The sequence below is a fragment of the Cebus imitator genome, unplaced genomic scaffold (genome assembly GCF_001604975.1).
Source record: "Cebus imitator isolate Cc_AM_T3 unplaced genomic scaffold, Cebus_imitator-1.0 Scaffold55, whole genome shotgun sequence".
Lineage (NCBI taxonomy): Eukaryota > Metazoa > Chordata > Mammalia > Primates > Cebidae > Cebus > Cebus imitator.
Genome location: NW_016107370.1, coordinates 5,975,882 through 6,000,175, shown reverse-complemented (window position 1 = coordinate 6,000,175; position 24,294 = coordinate 5,975,882). Strand labels below are relative to the sequence as shown.

The window sequence follows — 24,294 nt, the reverse complement described above, 5'->3', positions numbered from 1 at the left end:
CGTCCACACAGAGAGGCTCACAACTGGGAGACGGTGTCGCTGTACCAGTAAAAGCCACAGGCGCTGCTCTGGAAGGCAGGAGCCCCTCGGCTGCTGTGTACAGCATGCTACCCTCATCAACCACACTGCCCGATCAGCGCACTCCAAAGACAGCAGGAAAATGACTTCTTCCTCCATCTGCTTCTCTAAATTCCCTCTGTGTCTAGGAGAGAACATTGAAAAAACCAAGTACAGCAGGTATAGACACCCTATACCCACTGACAGACACTTCAGAAAAACCTGACAACCCTCCTCCCCTTTTATATGGATGTTTGCTGGTAGGAGCCTTTAAGTACTGGAGTGTTCATGGTCCTGCCCTATATAGCAAAGACTTTCTGGACCAATACCATCTATTCTAGAAAACTCATAGAAAGGACATTCTAGTGATCAAACACCAAGTGCTTCTGATTTATCCTTTTAATCATGACAATCCACAGACTTTCTGAATACAGAAAGCACCTGCAAATTCTGAAAATCAAAAATCAAAAAGCTCTCTTACAAAGCTACTTCTTCTGGCAGATTATCAAGGGAGAGAAACAGCAGAGAGAGATAAAAGACTATGATGGCTCCCATGGCCTCAAGAACTCCTAGGGCAAGCCCCACAAATGGTAACATGGCCCAGGCCCCTGCTGTTCCTGGATGGTACAGGAGCAAGAAAGTTAAGAAACATAGCCTCCCCTGTTTTACAAGGGCAGACCCTCAGGTACCGTCTCTTCTATCATGTGTCTAAGGTAAGCAAGCGGCAAGAGGAGCAATGGAAACCAGGGCTGCCTGCTTGCATGCATTAGGAGATCCTGCACAAAGACCAGTTCCCCTAAGGACCAAAAGCTCACCACACATCCCATGCCCTCTTAACAGACAGGCAAAATAAGAGACATACAAAAGACCCTGGAGAAGGGCCCACAGTTTAGGATCCTAAACTCCAGCTTCCAGATACGTGGCTCTCGGCCCTTCCAAGGAGGCTCTACTTTCTCCCTTTCGTAGGCACAGTGGTTCGTAAAACGTACAGCAAGTAATCTGAGACTGGGGTTCTCGGTTTTTAATTCTTATCCAGTGCTTGATGGTCCATAAAAAGCAGGCCTCTTGGGGGTTGCAGAGAGATGTGTTTGTGCTGTGGTGTGTGTGCACATGTGTATGTGTGTGCATGCATGTGATACGTGCGTGCTGTTTTTTGAGGACAAAAGAGTAGTGAAAACAAGAAAGCTGGTGTGCCTGCTAGTCACAACATCCTCTGGAGTCTTACTACCCGAGGTCAGGTCTTGGCTGCTCTACCTACTATCCCTTAGGCACGGCGCTTCACCTCTCTGTACCTCACTTTCAGTAACTTTACCTGGCTAACTAGTAACAATTTATGACACTTAAGGTATTTAGAACAAAGACTGATACATATTAAGGGCTTGCTAGATATTAGCTATTATTGTTCAATTGCGAATTATACATGCTCACTGAGAATCTGAAAGACAGGGACGAGTGTAGCAGCAAGAACCACCCCAGGCCTGCCTCCCCCAAGCTCTCTGAGAGGAACCATGCGAGACGCAGGTATAACTGTAAAGGCTGCTCTGACCACTCCCCAGCAGACACTTCTACCCCTCCAACAAAGCTACTCGCTCTGGCAGAATGTCAAGGGAGAGAAAGCAGAGAAGGACAAAAAACCATGGCTGCTCTCACGACTTCAAGTAGCAGTACACTCATCACTCCTGGGTCCCACATGAGCGAGTCTGCAGTACAATACTTATAGACAGGCAATTCCATTATTGCCTAGAAAGCCATGAAGGTGATAAGAATGAACAATTCTTTGAATGAGGAAACCCTCATTCCTCTAAGAGCTACAAACAATATTCCACAATTTCTACAGCAACCTAAAACTCTGCTGCTGGTGGAAACTCCAGGCTATGGCCTAGGATTCTGCCAGTAACACTGTCTTGAACGTTTAATAAAGGGGAAAACAATATACAGAGAATGATTTAACTCCTGGTCTAAAATCTGACAATCTTGATTTCACGAAAGTTTGCACTATCTCAAACCAGTGATAATATTTCATAAGGGCCAATCAACTAGGATGGAAATGGTCCATTTCAAAGAGAGGTCCCCACAGCAGAAAGTCTAAAAAGCCTCTAGAGCTCACATGATTTGGGAGGAGAAACGGTATTGCAAACAATCTGATGAAAATCTGCAATCGATACAGGCCAGGGAGGTCCAGCTCCCAGAGAAACTCACTCCCTGTCATTGTCTGAACAACAGTGGGTCTCAAGCTGGAGCACCATTCCTAACGCCTGGGCAACACCAAACTTGCCTAAATGCATCTTGGTACTCACAGTCAAAAAACAAGGCTTGGAGATCACTGCGCACCCGCTTTTCTAAACAGAAGATAAATACTTAAAGAGCAAGAAAACACACAGCAGGTAAGCAGGAACTCTGAGTTTTACCTTTGCATGACAATGAATGTATTGACCATGTATTCTTCTTCATTTTTTGTTTTTTGCAGCTCTTCAGCCAAAATGTCACTCATGGTGCACTGGAGAAGGTAGGGCACCTCGACGTTCCGGTCTCCATCAAACACACCGTACAGGGCTTCGCGGTTGTCACAGAAGTTATTCACCGACAGGGCTGCGACACACAACCTGCAAGGCAACCGTGCTTGTGTGCTGAGTCCGCTCATTTTCCCACTTCAGGCCCAGGACAGTGCTTATTTATTTTAAGGTTTCCCTAAATCAGTTCTGTCTCTTTCTTCATGACTCCAGACAGACTAACAACAGGTAAACTGACTCCAGCTAATTCCTATCAGCCGATTTTGATTAGCAGAGAAGGATGAGCACACATTATGTTTCACACATGCCTTCCTACAAGCTTCTCTTCTGATGAGTTTATTTTTAAATGGCAATGACAGAAGGGGAAGAAGAGGCATGGGAAATACGATTATGAATCCATATCTACAGATTCATTCAATAAGCAGTTATTAGAATCTCCACATCCAACCAAAACAGAAAACTAAAACACTAGGGAAAATGCACCAAACCTGTATGAAAAGCATGTAAAAATATAGAAAAAGCCTCAAATGACTTTCATTTAAAAAATTCTTATTTCTATTTTTTTTGAGACGGGGTCTCCCTCTGCCACCCAGGCTGGAGTGCAGTGGTGTGAGCTCAGCTCACTGCAGCCTCCACTTCTACGGCTCAAGCGATTCTCCCACCTGAGCCTCCTGAGTAGCTAGGACCACAGAAGTAGGCCACGATGCCCAGCTGATTTTTGTGTTTTTAGTAGAGAAGAAATTTCACCATATTGGCCAGGCTGGTCTTGAAATCCTGAGCTTAAGCAATCTGCCAGCCTACGCCTCCCAAAGTGCTGGAATTATAGGTGTGAGCCACTATGCCCCACCTTCAAATGACTTTTTTTAAAGGCAGGAAAAAAAACCCCAAATGGACAACAGGAGCACAGGTCAGTGATCTGGAGAGAGCCTGCTGCCCGCCCAGTTTCCTCTTGGGAAAGCATCCAGGCTGCAGGCCAGGGAGGAAGACCCAAGTGGAAGCTGTGGTCTCTGTGCATTGAGGAGATGGAGCTGGGGGGAAGGAGGACAAGGTGGCCAGAGTCCCCAGTAAGTGCGCTCGAGGAGGACAATGGTTCCTGGCAACTGCGGGAAGTTTGGAGACTTTCTCCACTCCAAGCTCAAAAGAATAAAACTATTTCCAAAAAACTGTGTCCCAGAAACTGCCCCAAATGAAACAAACAAAAAAAACTGGAAAGAAGAAGAAGAAGAAAAAAAAGGCCAGAACACTGGTGAGCGGTGGGATAACTTCAAACAGCCTAATGAACTACAGGGAATTGAGTCTTCAAAAGAGGAGAAAGACAGAAAACATTTTAGAAGAACTGATGGCTGAAAACATTTCAAATAGGAAGAAAATTATAAAACTACAGATACAAGCAGCTCAACAAACTGTAAGCAAGAGAAACATGCAAAAAAACTTCATATCACAATCAAATTGCTAGAAACCAGGAACAAAGGTGGGAGGTAGAGTGGGGGAGCCAGGACATGCCCAACAGCAGGCTTCTCCCTGGAAACCTTGTAGGAGACAGTGGAGCAACATTTTGAAGGTACCAATGGAAAACAACCAGAAAACCACCTAGACTTCTAAGCCAGTACAAACAGCTCGGAAATGAAGACATTTCCAGTTGCACAAATAAAAACATTTACCACTAGCAGGCTGACACTACAGAAATGGAAAAGGAAATCCCTGAGGCACAAGAAAAGATTACCAAATGGAAATCTGGACCCGTACAAAAGATGATGCACAATGACAACAGCCAGGTGAGTCAATAGAAACATTTCCTTATTTTTTTTTTTTGAGGCGGAGTCTCACTCTGTCACCCAGGCTGGAGAGCAGTGGTGTGATCTCGGCTCACTGAAACCTCCGCCTCCCAGGTTCAAGTGATTCTTCTGCGTCAGCCTCCCGAGTAGCTGGGATTACAGGGACCCGCCATCATGCCCGGCTAACTTTTGTATTGTTAGCAGAGACAGGGTTTCACCATGTGGGACAGGTTGGTCTCATACTCCTGATCTCGAGTGATCCGCCTGCCTCAGCCTCCCAAAGTGCTGGGATTACAGGCATGAGCCACCACGCCTAGCCTCATTTTCTTATTTTAAAAATCATCTTAGAACAGTGATTCTCAATAGAATATTCAATAATATTCTAATAATTATTGGGAGGCAACAACAGAGTTATCTGTCTCAAAATGTCATTGGTATAGAAGTTGAGAAACATTGCTTTAGAAAATAAGTAGCCCAGGTGCGGTGGCTCATGCCTGTAATCCCAGCACTTTGGAAGCCTAAGGTGGGCGGATCACGAGGTCAGGAGATCAAGACCATCCTGGCTAAGACGGTGAAACCCCATCTCTGTTAAAAATACAAAAAATTAGCTTGGCTAATTTTTTAGGACTGCAGTCCCAGCTACTCTGGAGGCGGAGGGTGCAGTGAGCTCAGATTGCAACACTGACTTCGGCCTGGGTGACAGAGTGAGACTTTGTCTCAAAAAAAAAAAACAAAAAACTAAAGTAAAAGTAACAGTAATGTATTTGGAGATTGTAACACAGACAGAAGCAGAACATATGACAACAATAGCATAAAGGCCAGGACAGGAGAAGGAGAAGTACATATTTGCAAGGTTCTTATAAGTAAAGTGATATTATTATTACTTGAAGGTAAATGGTAATAAGGTAAAGATCATACTATAAACTCTACATGAACCACATGTATATACACAGAGACACATGATAGAATAAAATCAAATCCTAACAATCCAAAGAATGAAGAAAAAAGAAGGAAATAAAGAACAGATTACACAAATAGAAAAGACAGAAGGTTTAAATCTAACCATATCGATAATTTCATTAAAGGCCTTAACAGTACCCAAAAGACAAAAAATTCAGACCAAATTAAAAAAAAGACCTAATTATATGCTGCCTATAAGAAATCCATTTTTTAAATATGAGACAAATAGGTTAAAAGTAAAATTTTTTTAAAGGTATACCATACTAACATTAAAAGCTGAAATGGCTATGTTAATATCAGACAAAGTATATTTTAGAACAAGAATATTACAGAAAGAATAAAGAAAAAAAAGACCTAATTATATGCTGCCTATAAGAAACCCATTTTAAATATGAGACAAACAGGTTAAAAGTATAAGGATTTTTTAAAGGTATATCATGCTAACATTAATCAAAAGAAAGCTGAAATGGCTATTAATAACAGACAAAGTACATTTCAGAACAGGAATATCAGAGGAATAAGAGTCAATGATAAATGGGTTAGTTCATCAAGAGGCTACATCATTCTAAATGCTTACATACTTAACAGAGCTTCAAGATGTATGAAGGAAAAACTGATAGAACTACAAGGAGAAACAGAAATCCATATTTGTAATCTCTCAATCATCAACAGAATAAGTAGACAAAATCGGTAGCAATATGCAAGGCTTGAGAACATCAGCCACCTTGAGCTAACTGGCACCATACCCAACAGCAATTTTTTTTTAATGCACACAGAACTTTTACCAAGATAGGTAAGATTCTGGACTGAAAAACAAGTCTAAATAAGTTTAAAGGATTCACGTCATATAAAACATGTTCTCCAACTATATTAGTGAAACTGCTTAGAAAGAAATTTACAACTCGAAATGCTGATATTACAGAATTAGAGGTCTCAAATGATCTAAGCTTCCATTTAAAAAAACTAGAAAAAGAAGTATACAACAAACCCAAAGCAAGAAGAAAGGGAATCATAAAAAATAAGAAAAGCAGTTGAGTGTGATGGCTCACATCTGTAATTTCAGTGCTTTGGGAGGCCAAGGCAGGAGGATCACTTGAGGCCCAGAGTTCAAGACCATCAACCTGGACAACAGAGCAAGACTTCATTTCTACAAACAATTTTTAAAAATTAGGTGTTGGCTGAGCATGGTGGCTCACACCTGTAATCCCAGCACTTTGGGAGGCTGAGGTGGGCTGATCATGAGGTCAGGAGTTCAAGACCAGCCTGACCAATATGATGAAACCCTGTCTCTAGTATAAATACAAAAATTAGCTGGGCATGGTGGCACATGCCGGTTAGTCCCAGCTCCTGGGGAGGCTGAGGCAGGAGAACTGCTTGAACCTGGGAGATGGAGGTAGTGGGCCAAGACTGTTCTACTGCACTCCAGCCTGGATGAAGGAGTGAGACTCCATCTCAAAAAAAAAAAAAGTTATTCAGGTGTGGTGATGTACACCTGTAGTCTTAGCTACCTTGGAGCCTAAGGTGGGAGGATCTCTTGTGCCCAGGAGTTTGAGGCTACAGTGAGCCACTGCAGCCCAGCCTGGGCAACACAGAGCAAGACGCTGTCTCCAAAAAAAAAAAAACCCAAAAAACCATAAAACAAAATAAAAATTAAAACATAAGAAATATGAAACAGGGCCGGACGTGGTGGCTCACGCCTGTAATCCCAGCACTTTGGGAGGCTGAGGCGGGTGGATCACGAGGTCAGGAGTTTGAGACAATCCGGGCCAAACATGGTGAAATTCCATCTGAACTAAAAAATACAAAAAAATGAGCCAGGAGTGGTGGTGGGCACCTGTAATCTGAGCAACTTGGGAGGCTGAGGCAGGAGAATCACTTGAACCCAGGAGGTGGAGATTCCAAGGAGCTGAGATCACAGCACTGCACTTTAGCCTGGGTGACAGAGTGAGACTCTGCCTCAATAAATAAATAAAAAGAAATGTGAATCAGAAAAATTATAGAGAAAAATCTATAAAACCAAAATCTAGTTCTTTGACAATATCAATAGACCAAATCAAACTGATCAGGGAAAAAGAAAAGACACAAATTACCAATATTAGAAATGAGGGGAGGAACATCTCTACAGATTTTAAAAGCATAATAACGGGCCGGGCATGGTGGCTCACACCTGTAATCCCAGCACTTTGGGAGGCTGAGGTGGGCGGACTATTTGAGGTCAGGAGATTGAGACCAGCCTGGCCAACATGGTGAAACTCCATCTCTACTAAAAATACAAAAAATTAGGTGGGCATGGTGGCACATGTTTGCAGTCCCAACTACTCAGGAGGCTGTGGCAGGAGAATCACATGAACCCGTAAAGGAGAGGCTGCAGTGAGCCGAGATTGTGCCATTGTACTCCAGCCTGGGTGACAAAGTGAGACTCCATTTAAAAAAAAAAAAAAGCCTAATAATGAAATATTATGAACAGGTTTATGCGAATACATTTGAAAACTAGATAAAGCAGACAAATTCCATGAAAGATACAAATTACCAAAGTTTGTTCAAGAAGAAAGAGAGAATCCTATTTAAAGACATTGTAGGTTTTAAAAAAAAATCCAGGTCCAGATGGCTTCACTGGTGAATTCTTTTAAATATTTAAGAAGGCTATATTACCAATTCTATACAAACTCCTCCAGAAAACTCAAGAGGAAACACTTTCAACTCATTCTATGAGGCCAGCATTACCCTGATACTAAACCCAGACAAAGACATCGCAAGAAAACTACAGACTAATATCTAACATGCAATATAGACATCCTCAACAAATTAACAGAACCTCTAGTCCAGCAGCATGCAAAAAAAGATAATACATCATGACCAAGTGAATTTATACTTAGAAAGCCAAGCGTATTTAACTTTTAAAAATGAATCAATGTGATTAAGCCCATCAACAGACTGAAGAAAAAAAACCATAGTCATCTAAATTGATGCAGAAAAGGCCTATGACCAAAAACTAAGATTTTATTATAAAATCTTAGCAAACTAGGTATAGAAGAAAATTAACTTGATAAAGGGTGTCTACAAAAATACCTAGAGTTAATATTTCACATCTGATTGTGAATGAACAAGGTCTCACCAAAGAAGGTATATGGATGATAAATAAACACATGGAAAGCCTAGGGAAAGGCTAATTAAAACCAAAATGAGATGATAATATTAGAATAGCCAAAACAACAACCTGACAACCCCTGCTGGTAAGGATGTGTAACTGCTGAAACTCTTAGAGGTTGCTGTTGGGAGTGCAAAATGATACAGGCACTTTGGAAACAGTTTGGCAATTTCTTACAGAAGTAAATATACACTTACCATATGACCCAGCAATCCTGTCCCTAAGCATTTATCCAAGTGAAATGAAAACATGCACTCATACAAAAACCTCGATGTAACTGTTTGCAACCTGTAGCATTTTTATTCACAACTGCTAAAAACTTGAGACAATCTAAAAACATCCTTCAAATAGTGAATGGGTAAAACAAAAACAAACCATAATATGTCCATGCAATAAAATGCTACTCAGCAATAAAAAGGAATGAAACGAAACAAACTACTGACACATGCAATAGTACAAATGAATCTCAAAGGCATTACATGATGGGAAAGAAGTCGGACTGAGAAGGCCATATACTATATAATTCCATTTATATGACATTCCAGAAAAGGCAAAATTAATGAGATAAAAAACAGATCAGCAGTTGCCAAGGACAGGAGTTGGGAAGAAGAAATGACCAAAATGGGGCATGGGTGAATTCTGGTAGGTGATGGAGCTGCTCTATAACTTGTAGTGGTGGTTACAGATGATGATATTCTTTCACCAAAACTTGCAGAACTGTACATTAAAAAGGGTGAATTTTACTGAATATACATTATACCTTCTTACATATATAAATTAAAAGACAACATTATTAAGAACTTGCTATGTATCAGGGCGACATATCAGGGATATAAAATTAAAAATAAAATCTTTGCCCTTGAGGAGTTCAGGGATAAATAATGATAGTAATAACTTATCATTAATAATATTAGTAAGTTAACACTTAAACAGGGTTTATTATATGGCATACATTGTTCTAAGTATGTCATATATGTTAACTCACGTGATCCTACAACAACTCCATGAAGATAGGTAGGTTTTTCTTATTTCTTATTTTAGCTAAACAGAGACCGAGAAGCTGCCCATGGTCACACAGCAAGAAAGTACAGAGCCCAGGTTCAAAGCCAGGCAGTCTGGCTCCCATCTCAATACTCTGAAATCTTGCCTCTATTAAGAAAAACAAGTTATCCTAACTATATGGCAATTAGTGTCAAAGTTACATTTTAAAGTCATTTTATTCTGTCTTCCTTCTGTAAACTCCCCTTGCTAGTTGGAATAAGGTAGTATGGAAGAGAAAAAAAAAGTACAGTAACTATTATTATTTTTTAAGTAGAGTGGTGATCATTCTTAGCCTTTCTTTTCTGGCGAAGTGAAGTTTCCTGTTTGGTTTTTAATCTAAAGAAGAGGCCAGTGGCTCATGTCTGTAATCCCAGCACTTCAGGAGGCCATGGAAGGTGGATCCCTTGAGGTCAGGAGTTCAAGACTGGTCTGGCCAACATGCTGAAACCCTGTCTCTACTAAAAATACAAAAATTAGCTGGGCATGGTGGTGGGTGCTTATAGTCCCAGCTACTTGGGAGGCTGAGGCAGGAGAATTGATTGAACCGGGAGGTGGAAGTTGCAGTGACGAGACTGCGCCATTGCACTCTAGCCTGGGCGACGAGTGAAATTCCATTGCAAAAAAAAAAAAAAGGTTAATTATCCAACTGTATCTCCCTCTTGGGTTTCCCCAAAGGATAAGAAATGACCTGACAGGAAAATACTGCACCCCAGGGAAAAGGAGGGAGAGAGAGAGAAGCGAATAGATGTCTACTGAGATCTGGAGACAAGACAACCACAGTTTTCCCCTTCTTTCAAGGTGGCAAGCAGCAAACTCCTTGTTTGCTGACTATCAACAATGCAAACAAAGTAAAAAAACAAAACAAAAAACACCAAAAACCAAACAAAAAGCTCTCGAGAAACTTATATTGGCAAAACCAAAAGGTAAAAAAACCAAGGGAAATAGAGAGTGAGGGCCAAGGGTAGCCTAGGTCTACTGGGATGCTGTCCATTTCTATTTCTTGTATTTATTCATTTCTCTCTCTCAATGACTCTGATTGTTCATTTTCTATTTCTGGATGCAGGTGGTGGTCTGAAGGTGTGTTCATTTTAGAACAAATCAAAGGGTTGTAGTACACTTTTCTGTACCTCCGTGACAGAACTGTGGAAGGGGGAGTTATGCCAAAAAGCCTACCCAGATCTAATTGGTTACTTGCTCTATTACTATGTGTGAGTAGATAATACATGTTAATATACAGTGATATTTAAAAACTAAGATTTCACATTAGTGTTCAGGAATTAGCAGTTTCATGTACTGGTGTTTGTGAGCAAGACATAAAAGATCCTTTGATCTAAAAAGTAACAATCTCCAGAAAGAAACTTTGAGTGCTCTAAAAAATATATGAATTCTCCTCTGTCCCAACACAATGACATATTGTGCAAAGTACATGGAAATCAGGCAGTAGCTAGAGCCCAGGCAGAACTGAGGCACACCTCCTCTGGTTATTCTGCCTTTTCTGAGCAAATAGAAGAGTTGTTACCTCTTTTCTAGAGAGCACAAGGACAAATGACACCTTAGGGAAAGGGGAAAAGGCCAATGCATCAAATCTAGAACTTCAGTTGATGCTGTTTTCTGTTCCAAGGAAAAGTAGTTAGAATGGCAGCAACAATTCCAAACCTTTTATTTTCCATGAAGAGTATTTAGACAGTTGGTGGTTCTCAAGCTTAGCCACACATTAGAATCACCTAGGGGAGATTTTAAAACATTCTGATTTAATGAGTCTAGGTTGGGGGACTTTTTAAAAAATTTCCTTACCTGACTGACTCTAATGTGTGCCCAGGGTTGAATACTAATGTTAGCTATTATTAGATCTACCTCCACTTTCTGTTTTTACCTTACTAGCAATAATTTTGTGTTCTTATACTTCAGCTAATTCAGTTATGACCATTCTAATTTATAGGATTCTTTAACTGTCTAGGTACTAATTATTAGCACCTCTTCACACAATACAAGCAAACCTGAAAAGCCTGGTTACATTTTTCAGGAAAAATCAACATCTGTATCTAAGAGAGGGAAGGTTGGTGAAAATGGAGAAGAAAAAGGTACTTAGATGGTCAAGTCCTGGTGGCAAGGCAAGCAGATAACATTACAGGCAATGGACATCAAACTCCTCCTGCCAAGCTAATTTAGATTGTAAAAACAGCTCCATAGTCAATAACAGGAATGAACTTGAATATGCACAAATTAAGCTACTTCTCCTTTAATACTATCTCTGTTTTGCTTGATAAACCTCAGAGAAAGATAAAGGGGCTTTTCAAAGGAGCAGGGATGCATTTCAATACTTAGGCCTTTTGCAAACACTGGAGTCTTACACAAATATAATGTGTCAGTTACCTTGTATCCTAGCAACGTCTCCTACTAAGGGAGAGTATGTGATGCCAAGCAAGGCCTTCACTTAATGTTCAAACATAAGTCATGAGGGAGCCTCACTCTGGGGAAACTTGGAATACTCCAATAAATTTTACATGAGAAAAGTGTGTACTATAGCACTGAGTTTCTTTCTACCCGACTAAAGGAGTGAGGCAGGCAGAAGGCAGTTCTTCCAAAGTTTCATCCCACTTACTTGTTTTTCACCCCTGAAGCTTCAGTGTAACCATGACTCCATACAGCTGGGGCTCCAGAAGCGTCTCCTGTAGAAGGCTGATCAATCTTGAAACAGCGGATATTACTAACAAGAGAAACAGGGAGGGAACAGGAATCATTAAACCAAAAGTGTGCAAATTGCTACCTTTATCTGAAAAATAAAAAATACACTTGTTAAACACTGTACTTACCATTTCTTACTGTGTTCAATGTGTCCGAAATATTTATCAGCAATAAGAACCAGCTACTCATTGTAATGAAAACCAAGGGACATATATACAGAGCATGAAAATTAGTTTTAATGAGCATCATAAAGCAGCTATTAGAGACTTTCACAGGGTCCACATTAGATGACTGCTCTCTCCTGGGAATGACAAAGTCCTCAGCCTTGGCATGAGAAAACAAAACTTAAGATGGGTGTCTTCTTACACAATAAATATTGACTTGAAAAGAACAAAAACAAAAAACCTAAGCCACAATTATACTGTGTTTAGATGATGTAGATAATTCTGCAATATTCATCTCCAAATCCAATTTCTGTCCATTAACCCTTCCAAATATTTGACAAATATTATCACGGACTTGATGTTCCCTGGAGCTTCCAATTCTTTCCTCACAGGTATAAGCCAAGTATGCTAACATCATAAAATAAAACATGTACGTAAAATTACAAAGTAAATGAGGGGTATTTAATAAATTACAAGTTAACTGTATGTATTTAAACTGGGAGATTTCTCGCCTCACCTTAGCCCCCACATGCCATAACTGATCCAACAGGACCCAAAACAGAAATACTAAAGGAATAAATTCTCAAATAGGGTTTCTTTTTTTTTTTTTTTTTTTTTTTTAAGACAGAGGTTCGCTCTTGTTACCCAGGCTGGAGTGCAATGGCGCGATCTCGGCTCACCGTAACCTCCGCCTCCTGGGTTCAGGCAATTCTCCTGCCTCAGCCTCNGATCTCGGCTCACCGTAACCTCCGCCTCCTGGGTTCAGGCAATTCTCCTGCCTCAGCCTCCTGAGTAGCTGGGATTACAGGCACGCACCACCATGCCCAGCTCATTTTTTGTAGTTTTAGTAGAGACGGGGTTTCACCGTGTTGACCAGGATGGCCTCGATCTGTTGACCTTGTGATCCACCCGCCTCGGCCTCCCAAAGTGCTGGGATTACAGGCGTGAGCCACCGCGCCCGGCTCAAATAGGGTTTCTTAAAAATCAGCCTCTAGAAAGCCTCTGTGCCCCGACACAGGAAGTAATTAATAGATGTGAAGTAGTCTGTTATAAAAGGCTGGCTACCACAAGGTGAAGTAAGTCCTCTCACTTGTAAATTGCCACTAAGTTTCCCCCTCGTTATTATTTAAACAAGAGAAAAAGTATATGTATTATCTCTTGACAACTTAAGCAACACCTAAATACTTCTGTCTTGACCCCGAGAATTAAAATTATCTGTTGGTACCGATTACTTCCAAATCCAACAAATACTGTATATCCTTCCTAAGAACAAGTGAAAACTTTAAGAAGTAAATCAGTATCTAACTAGTATTCCCTTTGACTCCAGAAATAACTGGTGGCAATTTTTCTGAAATTTAAAAATAAATGGTTAAAGAAAAGTTTCTACTCTCAATTACTAGCAAACATTTACTTTTCCTCTTATCCTGAAAAACAGTGTCAATAGAAAATCCCCCAATCAAGTTAATACCTTGTATTAACTTATTAATAAGGCTAGAGCTAACTCTTTTTTTCTAAGTTTTCAATTCTATCAATATAAGAGGCATTAACAAAAACAAAAAAAGACAGTCCTCCATTATTTGCTCTCCATATGACCTGGTACTCAATTTTATCCACCTGAAACAGTAAGCAATATAATAGGTTTTTTAAGACATGCCCTAAGGCTCTTAGATATGTCCTGAAGTCTAGGGAAAAGTAAAGGCTCATTTCTAAAGACATTTATAATTTTTACAGAACACAAAGTCTTCAGAGAAATAATTCCATTTCCTAGCCTGATTATTAAAGGAAAGAAATAACTCTTAACCACCCCCTCTCTCCAACACACAAATAATTCTTTCTAGTGAAGCAGCAATTTCTCTTCTCTGCCTGGCTGAACATACTGTGGCTCAGCAGCTATCTGAAGTGATCTGAATGCTGATTCTTGTGTATCTTTATTTTTTATTTTTTGAGATGGAGTTTCACTCTTGTTGCCCAGACTGGAGTGCGATGGTGCAATCTTGGCTCACTGCAACCTCCTCCTCCCAGGCTCCCAAGTAGCTGGGATTACAGGCATGCACCACCTCGCCCAGCTCATTTTTTTGTATTTAGTAGAGACAGGGTTTCACCATGTTGGTCAGGCTGGTCTCAAACTCCTGACCTCAGGTGATCCACCCACCTTGGCCTCCCAAAGTGCTGGGATTACAGGCATGAGCCACTGCGCCCGGCCATCTTGTATATCTTTAAATGAGTCAGAGTTCTGTGAACCAGAGCTCAATCCCACAGAAGGGTCCTCATATGCACCTCCCTGGCTCACAAAGAATAAATAAGCCAACCCCTCTAAAAGTGCAAATAATAGATGGAAAATCTTCCAAGTAATTAAGAATCCACAACCTTCCAGATGTTAAACAGAAGGTAACATTTTAAGAGAATTATTATTTTTTTGCTATAGGAAACTTTGGGCTGAGTACGTGAATATTTTTAAAAGCTTGATACAGTAGGCCAATTGCTTTTTAACAAGAGTGTAATACCAAATTACACTTTTTCAGTAGCACCAATCTGAGGGGGAAAATGTTATTCAAGCATTTTATTCTGTATTTGTTTGATACGCTAATAAGTTTGAATATCTTTTCATGTAACTATTTGTACTGCTTTTGTTAAATGTTAATGTCCTTGGTTTATTTTGTTTGAGTGCTTTTCTTATTGTCTTATAAGAACACTTTCTAGCCAGGCACGGTACTCACGCCTGTAATCCCAGTACTATGGGAGGCCGAGGTGGGCAGATCACCTGAGGTTGGGAGTTCAAAACCAGCCTGGCCAACATGGTGAAACCCTGTTTCAACTAAAAGCACAAAAATTAGCTGGGTATTGTGGCAGCTGCCTGTAATCCCACCTACTCTGGAGGCTGGGGCAGGAGAATTGCTTTAATATGGGAGGCGGAGGTTACAGTAAGCCGAGATCGCGCCACTGCACTCCAGCTTGGCTGCAAGAGCAAAACTGTCTCAAAAAAAAAAAAAAAAAAAAAAAAAAAAAAAAAAAAAAAAAAAAAAAAAAAAAAAAAACCAAAAACACTTTCTAGTAAGAATATTAATGCTTTTATTTTTCTTCCTATTTTGTCATTTGCCATTTATATCTACTCTTGAGAATTTTTGAAATAGACATTTAACACTTTTATGTATAAAAAACATATGCATAAACCTATACAACATAAATATCAAAACCAATCTACATGTACTAATTTCTTTTCTTGTGACTGATTCTCTTCATTTCTTGGCCTAAAAAGTCCTTTTCTAACTTGTGAAGATATTCACATGATTTCTTATTACTTTTAAAAATAGTTTTACAGATTCAACTATTTCAGCTGGAATTTATTTTGGTGTGAGATAAGAATACAACTTTAATTTTTCTCCAAGTGGCTACTTCCATTTATTAACAAATCTTGGTGCAATTATTTTGAAATTTTATTTGTAAAAAATGCTCAAAAACTTTGCATCCTACTTGTGCAAAATGCTCAAAAGCTATCTGTTTAAAGATGATCTATTTTGATAACCGATGTTTTCTTGATCTTAAAAAGTACCTTAAAGATCATGTAGGCCATTTTGTTCTCATCTTATATGTCTGGACAGATGGAGGGACTCAATCAATAGTGTAGAGAACTTAGGTCTCTCTTCCTTCCTCAGGACACTCAGGCAGCGTTTTTCAACTATGTATCAAAATTAATTTTCTCATCAGGTACTTAAAATGCTAATAAATTAGGCAGTAATTAGGCCAATTCTATCCAGCAATCACTTTAAGTGCTTTTCAAACTTTGGTTTGCACTATTAGCCTAGGATAGTATTAACGTACCATTCACCAAAATTCTACTGTTCTTTTCTGATTTTCCTAAGATAATGGAAGATGACTTTCAGTAACAAATAATTCAACTTTGTATAAACACATATGACATGCATAATGACCAATGTATGCTAATGTCTAAAACTACTACTGATACATCGCAAAAAAATTCTGGAAATTCAGAAAAGCTTAAAGAAGAAAATAAACACTACCCATAATACTATTATCCAGAGAATAACACCATTTTAAGTTCTGTTATACATTCTTTCAGGCATTTTCTAGGTATATGTATGCGTACACATGCACATATATCCAATGCACACACATTTATATTGCAAAAATTGAATTATACTATAAAACTTCTTTGTAAATGTTATTAATATTTTCACTTAATAATATACTGTAAAGATTTCTGAGTTAGCAATATAGCTCTAAATAATAATTTTAAATGGCTCTATAATATTCAATTGTGGAGGATAATTTATTTAATTCTTCTTAATAGACATTTAGAGTTCTATGGTGAACACTATCATTAAGACATCTTTCCTACTGCAGTAACCTTTAAGGTTTTACATAGCAAACTCCAACCACTAATTATCAATATTGGGACTGAAATAGCATCAATGAACTTTTTCCCAAACTGTGAAGGTCTACCTACAGGCAGGATCTAACCACTCCACATTCCCAGTTTTATTTAAATAACCTGGATTTTAGCACCACACTGATGATTTTTCCTACATTGTCCATCTCTTTTAAAATCCTTTCTTAACGTTTGCATTAAGAGTCATAACCATGTTATCAGTGACTACTGAGATGTAAGTTACATCTTGGTTGTTCAGTGCTTCCCTGCATCTTGCATATCCTGTTACATGTGTTAACACAGCTAACAAGTCAATGATACTTCGTATTTTGTTTCCTGTTTTCACTAAGACATGAATCCCATTGCCAGTGGAAAACAGTGGGGGTACAGTGCTTTACAGAATACTTACTTCAGTAGTTCCAGGGTTTTGTGATCAAGGAAAAGGCGAGGGTTTCCAGTCAGGTCTAGCTCCTGTAGTTTGGGAGGCAGGTTTTCTGGTAATGTGACTTCGCTTAGCTCATTACAGCTCAGGTCCACACACTGAAAAAGGAACAAGCGCAAACAAGAAAGAGATGGTCTAGAGAAGTTCTTCAGGGAGTTCTATACTCCTACCCTTTGCATGCACATCAGTCTGACCATTCATTATAATATACTAGACAAATGCAGAAAAGGAGGCTTGTCTGTTACTTTGCCATAAACATTTAAAACAGATTTTGCTAAATGAAATACAATTTTCTTACTTTCTTTGAATAACACAGAAAATCCATGTTCTTTATTCTTCCTATATTTTCCACTTGTTATCTCTGCATTTAAAATTAAGCATTAACTAAAAAATTCTAATAGGAGGTTTTCTTACTGCTCACAAAACCTCTGTGTCATGAGAACTATAGCCCAAGCACTAAAATGAACTTTAAAGGAACTTCTTAAAACAAAATGAAAAACAAAGAAGGCTGGGTACAGTGGTTCACGCTTGTAATCCCAGCACTTTGGGAAGCTGAGGCAGGTGGATCACTTGAGGTCAGGAGTTTGAGATCAGCCTAGTCAACAAGGTGAAACCCCATCTCTACTAAAAATACAAAAATCAGCCAGGTGTCATTGCACACGCCTGTAATCCCCGCTACTCAGGTGGCTAAGGCATGAGAATCACTTGAATTCGAGAGGCGCAGGTTGCAGTGAGCAGAGACCACACCACTGCACTCTAGCCTGGGAGAAAGAGCAAGACCCTGTCTCAAAAAAACAAAAAACAAACAAACAAACAAAACAACAACAAAACACCACAAAGAAAAGAACATGCAAATGAGGAAAAGGCAGGTAATGAGAAGATATTTCAAAAGGAGCTGAATAAGAAATTAGCAAAAACTAGACTAACAGGTAAGCCCGCCTATTCTATGTCAAAAAAAGAGGTTGAGTCAAGTATGGAAGCTAGTGTCAAGGCATCAACATCTGCACTCTACAACAGGTCCTGCCTGATTTAACTTGAAAGAAAAATCACAAAAGGGTCATGTTGATTAAAAAAAAAATCATATTTTACCTGTAAGTGGAAACGATGCCTCCTTTCTCACAATACTGATATAAAGCTTAAATAAGGTACACTGCAAAAGAGGGCCTGCCCTTGTGGTCAGGTAGCAGGGAACCTAGGTAGAGAAGGCTCACTATACACAAGAGAAAAGGAGTGGTCAGCACTTTAGATATGAAAATGCAGACCCCATAGTTCAGTAGCATGGGGTGGAGAGCATGCAATTATCTGGCTGAATTAGTACATTATTATAAGTTTCAAAAGTGCTTACGAAAATGATCAAAAGGGAAATTATTTTGTTCCCTCTTTGGCCCTTTAAAAAAAAAAAGGCGAGGGGGAGATTATACACAAGAACTTCATGATCGTGCCAGGGGCAGTGGCTCATGCCTGTAATCCCAGCACCTTGGGAGTCTGAGGCGGGAGGATCACAAAATCAAGAGTTCCAGAACAGGCTGACCAACATGGTGAAACCCTGTCTCTACTAAAAATACAAAATTAGTTGGGTATGGTGGCGCATGCCTGTAATGCCAGCTACTCAGGAGGCTGAGGCAGGAGAATGGCTTGAACCTGGGAGGCGGAGGTTGCAGTGAGCTGAAATTACTCCACTGTACTCCAGCCTGTGCGACAAGGCGAGATTCCATCTCAAAAAAAAAAAAAGAGGTAAACAAAATCTTCCTTTTATTTGGAAAAATTCTCAAAGAATTTAAATCTAGTATGGATTGTGGAAGTGTAGAGATTGGGCAAAATAAAAACCTGTATTTTTGGCAAAATATATTTTCAGCAGACTTCAAACAACACAATGCTTTCACACAAAATGTTTCATACTCTTGCTTCCAAATAGTAGCAATGAAAAAAAATACACTGTCATTCTAAATAATCATAATTTGAGAGCATTATAACCACATTATCCACAAAAATCTGTGCAAAAAGAAAAGCTCAGAAAATATACCCTTAAATCTACCAGCCTAACACAACCAGGTTAGCATTCTGTTTTTCCCCCCCATATAGCCTTATTTATATTTGTTTTAAAAAGCCTTAAAAATCTCAAATGTAGGTGCAATTTCATTACATTTCATTTACTCTTCTGTCACTCTACTGCAACCATTTTCCCCATCTTCAGTCCCTTCTGCTACAGTCTCAATGTGTGTCCCACAACAAATTTTCATCACATGCTGAAACTTAATCCCCAATGTGATAGTATTAAGAAGTGGGGCTGGTGGGCAGATCACGAGGTCAACAGATCAAAATCATGCTGGCCAACATGGTGAAACCCTGTCTCTATTAAAAATACAAAAATCAGCTGGGCATGGTGGCGCACACCTATAGTCTCAGCTACTCAGGAGGCTGAGGCAGGAGAATCACTTGAACCTGGGAGGTGGAGGCTGCAGTGAGCCGAGATCACGCCACTGCACTCCAGCCTGATGACGGAGTGAGACCCCATCTCAAAAAAAAAAAAAAAAAAATGGGGCCTTTGGGAGAAGATTTGGTCATAAGGGCTTTGTCCTCATGAATGGGATTAGTGGCCTTCTAAAGCAGGCCCAGTAAGCTTGTTCACTCTTCCACTAGACAAGGAGACATGGAAGGCACTATCTATGAGAAATGGGGCCTCATCAGACCAAATCTCCTGGCACCTTCATCTTGGACTTCCCAGCCTCTGGAACTGTGAGCAGGACATTTCTCTTGTTAATAAATTATCCCGTCTAAGGTATGTTGTTACAGCAGCCTGAATACCCTAATACACCACCACCTTAAATAGCCCCATACTACTTCTTGTAGATGTACATTAATTTACTTAACCTAAACATCAATATTAGAGAAAATGGTCATCTCTTTTTTGCCTTTTTTTTTTTCAATTATAAAAAATTGTTACATCAACAGTCAATCAGAGTTTAATGAAAAACTGATAATACTGGTAATAATGGCACATGCTACCAGCACAGTCAGTACACATCAGCATAGCAGGACAACAAATGAGGATATATACAATCTACTGAACACTGATGAGACATGAAATAAAGGGCTAATATGTGTGAGTAATATAGGATGCAAGTAGTTGAAAGAAACAAATTCAGGGGTCAGAAAATGCCTTTGGTCAAGGATTAAAGGCATTCTGCAGCAATACCGAATTTTAGGAAATTGGTAAAAACTTGTTCTACAGATATAAAACAGCTCACTCTCTAAATTATCAAATCATGAATGAGTTTAGTAGGGTAACTATTTACTTATGAAGATAATGCTGGAGGCTGTAACACAGACCTTCTTAGAGATGATACTCCTGTGCCTCCCCTCTGCCCAGGCCTGTTTGCTCCCCAAGGCTCCTGTGACAGAGTCTGATTCACTGCAGCCGGTTCTCTTCCATCAAGCTCCCCTAGCCTGCACTGACCTGCATCCCATTTCCCGTGGAGGACTCGGGCTGCACCGGAACTTTGCTTTTGGTCTTGCTTCCCACGATACACTCCTCATATGCTGTCAGGATGGTTTCTCAGTGTGGTTTACACCATCCGCTCACACTCCAGCTTCAGTCTGTCAGCCCGCTCCCAGGTGTCCTTCAACCTGACACCAAATTCCTCAGAATGTCCAACAAGGCCCCCCAACTCTGCACATTGGCTTTCTCACGCTCCATGTTCTACCCATGTCAGAGTGCCTGCAGCTCATGCATGTGACATGCTTTCATTTGTCTGTGCCTTTACACATGCTGCTCTCTGTGCCTGCAACCCTTTTCTTTGTGCTTTTCTTGCTTTTTATCTGGTGCAATATGCCTGATTCCTTTTAAGACTCTACTCAATGCCAACTCTACTACAACCTGTTTCAATTAGGTGTCCCTTGTTATAATTATCTGCTTATTTATTTCTTCCATGAGACTACGGACTCCTAGAGAGCAGGTATTGCTCCTGTTTCTTCCCTGATATCCTAAGCTCAGAGCACTGGGAAGTGTAGATGCTCAACAAATGGCTTCATTAAAAGGATGAACAAATGAACAAATGATTGCCTGGCATGTGACAATTACTTTTTGAATGAATTTATGAAGGACTCTTGTAAGGTGCTTCTGTAATTTAATCTGCTAGGATGGGAACTGAGATACCCGTGCTTAGGTTAATTTCAGCATAGAATAAATAGCATTGTAATGCAATCTTAATACATTTTAAATATCACTGTTTACTTCTACGTAAGAATGCAGCCATTTTCGTTAATGGCAGATAAGCAGAAACACCTTTTATACTTCTGTACATAGGAAGGAGGCTTGTTCACAGAAATTATAGAAAACTGAAAAAAAATTTACAGGATGTTGATATCTGATGCTGCCCTCCTGGTGTTACACAGTGACACACTTAGAAGCACTATTTCTAAGCACTGTTCTTTCAATAGTCCTCAACATAGGCTGACTGCTGAGGTGTGCCACAAACACTTGTTGGCTGAATCATTATAATGGTTACCACTAAGCAAATAGGAAACATTTGAGTGAACGTGGACAAAAAAATGACATTTTATATCGTTACTATATGTACCTCTATGGTTAGCATACTACACCTTTCTTAAAAATATATTGTTAAATAGAATGTTAAATCTGGCCAAAACATGACTAAAAGAAAATTATCTTTCCTTTTTTCAGGCCCACTCTTGAACATAGCTAACAAAAATTACTTGTTATAATCAAAATTCTGGTTAAAATGCCCAAAACAATTATGCAACCCTCAGAAAAATTGAGATAACTCATAGCTGAGAAGGAACTCTTGACTTAGAGGAAAATCATTATAAACACATTTAGATGAGAGCATAAAAAAGTCATTATATCTTAAAAAGAAATTCAATTTGATATACAGTTTAAGTGTAATTATCACAAAAGCTGCATGGAGCCTATCTTTATTATGTTTACCTCAGAATATTACCAAAGAAACAGGCATATCAATGTTCATAGCAGTGTATTACATATCATCTGCCAAACAGCCACCTGTGCTGTCCTGAAATGGCAGCTTAACCTACCGGCTGCTAGATTCTGTAGCGCCTTGCTTCCTTCCTTCGTGCAGACTATCCCTGGTCTACCACCTCCACTGTGCTCCCCAATAGCACATCAGTTCCAAAAACGAGGCTCCCAATCACAGTCTGCATTTCCTTGCCCTTGCAAGGTAAAAGCTGCTGGTGCATAACATATTTCCCCACCGACTTCATATAAAGTAAATAAAACCAAGCATTCATTCAAAAGAACACATATTAAATACCTACAAACAGGCAGGCAAGGAGCCAACATCAGGGACATATGGAGATGGCAGACACAGTCCCTGCCCTTGAGGAACTCCCAGCATAGTGGGGGAAATAAGACAACCTTTAGCTACTATGATCAACGATACGGCAGAAGTATACACAGGTCACAGCAGCGCAGTGACAGATACCAAGACCCCAGAGAGGCCTTTCCAGAGAAGATTTTTGTGCAGAATCAAAGTTAATCAGGCATATGAGAACAGGCAGACATCTAGGGAGAGCTAACAGCAGGGAGAGCAGGAAGGAGACAAAAATAATGTGTGTGTGGCATATCAGGGAACTCCCTAAGAGTGGCTGCTGAGGCTGGAGACTGTTGGGCTCCAGAGCAGGAGACAAGCCTGGACAGGCAGAGGGATGGAATGATGAACCTGGATCCTATAGATCGTGTCTCATACGGAAGTAGTCTATACCACCTGCCTTTCTTAGGATGTTGTAGGAACTAGAACATTTTAGCTTAATAGTAAAATAAGGATACACATGTATGTACTATTTCTCAATATATAACTTTTAGTCAAATTCTCTTAAACTACTATATATTCCTGGTGTTACAGTAGGCTAAGTTATCACTAACGTGGGATGTTCATACAAGTAAGCTTATTAACTGAATGAGTTGGTCTGAACCCACCTTTTACCTCAAACATAGACCTGAGAGCCAAAGTATAGTACTATTTTTCTACATAAAATCATATTTATGGCTGTGTGCAGTGCTCATGCCTGTAATCCCAGCACTTTGGGAGACCATCATGGAAGAATTGCTTGAGGCCAGGAGTTCGAGATCCACCTTGATATCATAGAGAGACCCTGTCTCTACATAAATTTTAAAATATTAGCCAGGCTCCTGTGTACCTGGAATCTCAGCTACTCAGGAAGTTGAGGTGGGAGCTTCCTGTGAGACCAGGAAGTTGAGGCTGCAGTGAGTTATTATTGCACCACTACACTCCAGCCTGAGCAACAGAGCAAGACCCTGTCTCTTTTTTAAGAGAATATTTATATATAAACATATACTAATGCACTGAGAAATGTGCATTTATGTTTAATCTTCCTCACTTTACAGGTAGTTGCAAAGAAAGACCTTTAATTTCATATGATGCATTCCTTTAAAATTTATATACAGTGTCTCTATGATTTTTCTCAACTGCCTTTTAGATTTGGGAAGCCTTAAAGAAACCTTGGGAAACCTTCAAACTGGCAGGAATTAGAGCTGCTAAAAATGACAAGCAGGGTAACAATCCCAATATTCTGTTTGTTCAAATACAGAATTTTTTCAAACACTAAAACTAAGTTATTTGCAAATTTTGACTTAAAGAAAACGTATCCTGTATAAACTGAGCAATTTCTTTACATTATCACTTCTTTTTTTCACCCAAAGAGACAAGGTCTTGCTGTGTTACGCAGGCTGGTCTTGAACTCTTGGCCTCAAGCAATCCTCCAACCTCAACCACCCAAAGTACTGGGATTACAGGCATGAGCCACTGTACCTGGCCCATCATTACTTCTTAAAATTGATTATGTGTGCCCTTGGAGATACTCGAGGGTTTATTACAAAGTTACAGGATACCTGGCACATGCATCTGGGGGCTTCAGTTTTACTCAGATGTGGAGGGAAAGAGCCATTATCTTTACATTGAAACAAAGATAAATGATAAAAAGTAGAACATAAAATGAACATAAATTTTTAGGCTGAACAGGAGACTTGAAAAGAAATTTACAAGTGATTCCAGGCTGTCTCCCAGATTTCCGGGTGTGTAAGTGCACTTCCCTTTGCCCTCAGGGACCTGAATAGCACCACAATGA

General features: G+C 39.7%; 1 protein-coding gene across 1 annotated transcript in view; it reads right to left on the bottom strand.

Annotated features, from left to right (window-relative positions):
* Positions 1 to 24,294, bottom strand: part of PHLPP1 (PH domain and leucine rich repeat protein phosphatase 1) — a 249,363-nt gene that overhangs the window by 4,957 nt on the left and 220,112 nt on the right. Inside the window, exons 13-15 of the mRNA XM_037738637.1 lie at positions 17,137 to 17,267; positions 12,094 to 12,198; positions 2,466 to 2,660 (exon numbers count right to left, since the gene is read on the bottom strand). Of these exons, the coding sequence (XP_037594565.1) occupies positions 2,466 to 2,660; positions 12,094 to 12,198; positions 17,137 to 17,267 (431 nt within the window). The remainder of the gene's footprint in view (positions 1 to 2,465; positions 2,661 to 12,093; positions 12,199 to 17,136; positions 17,268 to 24,294) is intronic.